The sequence below is a fragment of the Loa loa genome (genome assembly GCF_000183805.2).
Source record: "Loa loa unplaced genomic scaffold supercont3.100, whole genome shotgun sequence".
Taxonomy (NCBI): domain Eukaryota; kingdom Metazoa; phylum Nematoda; class Chromadorea; order Rhabditida; family Onchocercidae; genus Loa; species Loa loa.
This window is the reverse complement of record NW_018108280.1, coordinates 123,126-128,190: the sequence shown is the minus strand read 5'-3', so window position 1 is coordinate 128,190 and position 5,065 is coordinate 123,126. Positions and strand designations below refer to the sequence as shown.

General features: G+C 23.2%; 1 protein-coding gene across 1 annotated transcript; it reads left to right on the top strand.

Moving 5' to 3' along the window:
• Positions 1 to 1,769: 1,769 nt before the first annotated feature.
• On the top strand, positions 1,770 to 2,777 carry LOAG_12498 (hypothetical protein; the record flags this gene model as incomplete). Its single annotated transcript, XM_003148011.1, has 2 exons — positions 1,770 to 1,967; positions 2,622 to 2,777. The coding sequence occupies 2 exons, from the start codon at positions 1,770 to 1,772 to the stop codon at positions 2,775 to 2,777; spliced, it is 354 nt and encodes a 117-aa protein (XP_003148059.1).
• Positions 2,778 to 5,065: the final 2,288 nt, after the last annotated feature.

Genomic DNA, 5,065 nt, shown 5'->3' with positions numbered 1-5,065 from the left:
CTTTAATAAATAGAAAAAAAAAATTTTTTTGGATAAAAATTAAGAAATGAATGAAAATTTCAAAAAGTTTAAAATGAAAGAACATCTAATAATGTATGAAATACATTTAATTTTATAATTAATAATTGACAGTATACATGGATATTGTACTGATATATTATGATAATTATGATAATAGTAAATGATAATAATATTTTGTTGAAGTTGCATCTGTTATGCAGATTGCGCGCATCGTAAAATATTATTAGGATCATATAGGAGGGTTATTTTCTTCTAATCTTTTTTGATAAATAAGGCACACATCTGTGATACAGATACAGATTTAACTAGGTCTTTTTTTTTTCTTTTTTTTTTTTCTCTCTTTTTGAATAACTCCTAGAATGAATTGAACAGCTGAGGATGAAACAGCTGTCATCAAATCCTTTTGTTTTTGTCTCTTATGGGCTTTTCTTGTAGCCTTGTCCACATCCATTCATACTAGATTGTATCATTCCATTTTTGTGAAGTAACAAAACTTTTTTTTTTTAAAAAAAAATCTAATTTAATGTAAGAATTAAATTTATTAAATTACTATTAATATTATATTCAACCCATTTATTACTATAAGATATGCTTCTTTTCATCTTTTAATTTTTATCAATTCTATTAGCAATGTAAGGAGTATCCTTGCAAAAATTATCATCTAATTATGAAACCTGAAATATACGCTAACCTAACTTATAATAATTAAAGAGAGTAACTGGCAAGGTTAAAGTTCATCAAAAATTTCATATAATGATATAAGATGATTGAATCTGTACCCAGTTATTTGTGTTGTTTAATTATGTTTCTTGGTTTCATTTCATTAAATCTTTAACGAAATGTGATCATTTATCGTGATATATCAAATTAGATAAGAGTTCAAAGGTTAAGTTAAGTGGAAAAAAAAATGTTTTATGTATCCCATTAGATTTTTACTCGGTATCATATGAATTTTTAGTGTAGTTATTTGTACGAATTTAATTCATTACTGTATGTTTCTTCTCAATACTTTAGCATTTTCCCCATTCATTTATCTTAGTGATAAGATGATAACACTACTGAAATGATTGGACAATTTCAAAACCTTGCTAATATCTTATCTTAATTGCTAATTAGATAACAATAAGCCAATTGCATAAGTTAGGGCGAAAGTTAAATTCATTGATAATAAAGATTTGAAACATCAATTACTTGATCAGAAAATAGGATGTTACTGTCTGGCCTGTGGGCTTCAAAAAAAAAAAAGTGTCAAAGTAGTATTTGGAAAGTATTTTCTTGGCTTGTAACATTTGAATATGTTTATCTATGATAGGCATATTTTTGTCTAAGCCTAATCGATTTGTGTTATTTAGTAAAATGTTGTAATATTGAGCGATAAAGTTTCAAAAATAATTTTCCTTTCTATTTTTAGCTCGGCGAACAAATACATTTTTGGATTTACTATTAAACAATTATTTTGGCCAATTTAAATTAGCCAAGATTTTTTGTGCAATTTTTTTTTCAACCACAAATTGAATTTTTTAAATTACGGTATGTCTAAAAATGAAATTTAAATTATTTCAATTATATGTCTAAGTTTGAAGTTTAAATTTAAATTTAACTCTTCTCATTGGCAAAGATCTAATCAAAATGACTATATTGTTGTTGTAGAAAATTGAAAAAAGAAAAGAATTTTGAAATGTTGGGATCTCGATAACTACTCTTGACGACAGTATTAATATTCAATTCAATAAATAAATTACAAAACGATGGTAATAATAACAACAAAAACAACAACAATTCAAACAGTTCGATCGAGGACAACAAAATTTGTCAGGTGGTCAAAAAGACGACATGAACGAAAACAGGTTTTGGAAGAATTACGTCGGATAGTACCATTTGTTAATGAACATACACCATTACTGGAATTACTACAAAAAGTTATTGATTACATTACTGAGCTTCAGGTAATTAATTCCTCATTATTTTTAATTTGTTTATGAATTTTTCAGCAAGCTAAGAAATTGTTTAATTTTAAATTACTTATATTAGCATTAACTTTTTTTTGTAGTTTTACAATTAATTGAAAATTTCACAATAAAGAATTAAAACAAATTAGTTGATAAGTTGAAGAAGTAAATTAAATTTATTAAAATAAATTTTGTATTCTTTTTCAAAGCATTATACTATTATCATAAGTTAATGTTAATACAAATAATTTAAAGTTAAACAATTTTTAGCTTATTGAAAATTCATAAATAATACTATTATCATAAGATTATTAAATAAGAATTTCTCATAAAAAAAAGGGAAAGAGAAGGAGAAAGAGAAAGAGAGAGAGAGAGAGAGAGAAGAAAAAACTGAAGTTTCATAAGATGTATAATATGATTATTAACTAAAAATTTCTCATAGAAAAAGAAGAGAGAGAGAGAGAGAGAGAGAAAACTGAAATTTATAAATTGCATAAAATGAAATATAACAAGTTTTAAAGTATTTTATATTTTTGTAAAATAATATTAAAACGTTATATTTCTATAAAACAAATGAATAATTTATAATTTTTTCAGATTCTTTCTTTCTTTCTTTCTTTTTTTTTTTTTTAATTCTTTAAAACTTTTCAGGAACTTGTCAATAATTCGTCGGTTAATACAATTGAAAATAAAGAAAATATAATATCATGGAGGAGAAATGATTCAAATTATAAAACATCAACCAATAATTGTGCCTACATTCGTCATCATCATTTACTAGAACTATTTGAAATGAAAATTGAATAATCAAATGTAATTTGAAATGAAAATTAAATAAACAAATCTGATTGTATATTATTTATGAAAAAATTTTTTTTTTGTTTACAAGTTTAAAATCATTTAAAATAACATATGATTAATGATTAATGTTTAATACTATTAAACGATGAAAACTTTTGAAGGTATTGTATTTTGATCAAATTTAAATTGTATAAATTGAAATGGTATGAAAAAAAAATACTTGAAGATATAAATATATTTTGTATGATATAGGTTGACAAATTTTCGATCAATTAAACAATACAATTGATAGTAATTAATAATAAGATTTATAATAATTAATAAAACATTTGACACAAATTTAAAATGACCCTTAATTGTTAACAATCAAATTTTTTTTTCAATAAAGACATTTTAATAAATAAGTTTTTGTTTTTTTTCGAAATAAAATTATATCATTTAATAAAATTTCCTAAATTAATCAGAAATGTTTTACTTCAAAAATGCCTACTTTACCTTTTTTCTTTTTAAATAAATATCTCTTATTTGTTATAATATGTGTTGCAACTTTTATTTTATGTAATTTTTTTTTTCATTCCTGATTTCACGTTTCTTTCAATTGTATTTACTTTTTGGTTCAAGTTTGGACAATTGCGCTTATCTCTTTTGTTTTTTTGGTAAAAATATTGGAAATGCTGAGATAAAGATCGTTTCAATTGCAAAAAAAAAAAAAATTGCAATGCTTCAAATCAGACAAACAAAGGAAAATTTTAAAGTAAAAAATTTTAAAATAAGCTAAAAGCTAAATATTAGCAGAAATTTTCTGCGCTTTTAATAATAATGACATTGTCGCAATGTGTCACAATGCGTCACAACAATTGATATATCCAATTGATGGTTAAATTTTCATTATACTTTTGGGGAAAAAAAAAAGAAACTTCTTTAGCGACATTATTACTTATACGTAATTGAAGAGTAAGAGGGAAGGGAGGGAAAAAAAAGGAAATAAACAAAGCTGGCAATAATCAAATTGTCTTTGCAATATGATGAAGAAAACATATGTCGCCATTATTGGGTCCTTAATCTGGCACATTTTTTCCAATCCTAAAACAGATGTTTACCTGCAATCTGCAACCTGCAACCTGCAAACTGCAACTTTGCATCTGCTTCCTGCAAAGATCACCTTTTTACTTGCAATTTTATTCGGTAAATGATTTTATATGAACATTTAAAAGATGAAGTTATTTTCAAAATATTAAAAATCAGGTTAACATTTGCGCGTGCAAATTAAATAAAATATTAAAATTCCTCAAACCAATTACTTTAAAATTTCATTGAGGTAATTTTTGCGCCCAAATAAATATGTTTTTTTTATAGTTTTTTATATTTTAGAATTCATAAAAATATATTTTTAATGATTTAAACCGAAAATTCAGTTAATTTTGTTGAAGCTTTACAATTTTTATTAGCTTAAAATTATTAAAGATTATAAATCAGTCTACTGGATTAGAGATAATTTTCTTTTTTTTTTCCAAAATATATTCAACAGTAATTAATTATTTACTTACCAATCATTAATTAACTGGTTAATTAAACAATAAACTCATTTCTCAAACTTAAATTCATTTTCAAAATTAAGCTTATCAAAATTTATTTTTCTCATTTACAACATTATTTTTATGATACAGAATTCATTTTTGCTAACCTTTTAATTTTACATTTTTTTAATTTTTCTTTTTTCCTTTTTATTTTTCTCTTGAAAAATACGATTAATCGATGAATGAAATTTGATAAAATGATAATTAACAGGAGATTATGGAAATTATAGCAATTATAAATTGATAAAATAAATATTGTTAGAAGTAATAGAAATGAAAATTTAATTTCCTATGATTAAAAGGTCTATTAACCATTACTGTATTGTTCTATTAACCATTACTGTATTGTATACTTTACTTACTTTATTTGTTTACCAAACTATCAAATGATCGTCAACATGACGCCAACAAAATATTCAATACAAAAGGATAAATAAATTCCTTAAGTCAATATGAACAAACACTATAACATCGATCTTTCTTTGCTAGTTGTAGTTAGTTTAGTTTAAAAAAAAAAGAAAGAAGAGAAAAAAGAATCCGGAAAGGAAGACAAATACAAACAATAAAAAGAAAAAAAATTTTTAGATGTGATAAAAAAAATGGTGGGAAAATGAGATGGTGAGAAAAGAAAAATTTAAGAAATTAAATTGAATTTTGAAAATATTTTGTTTTAAGAATTTTAAAATAAAACATTGTAAAATTTTAAACAAAAAAAAG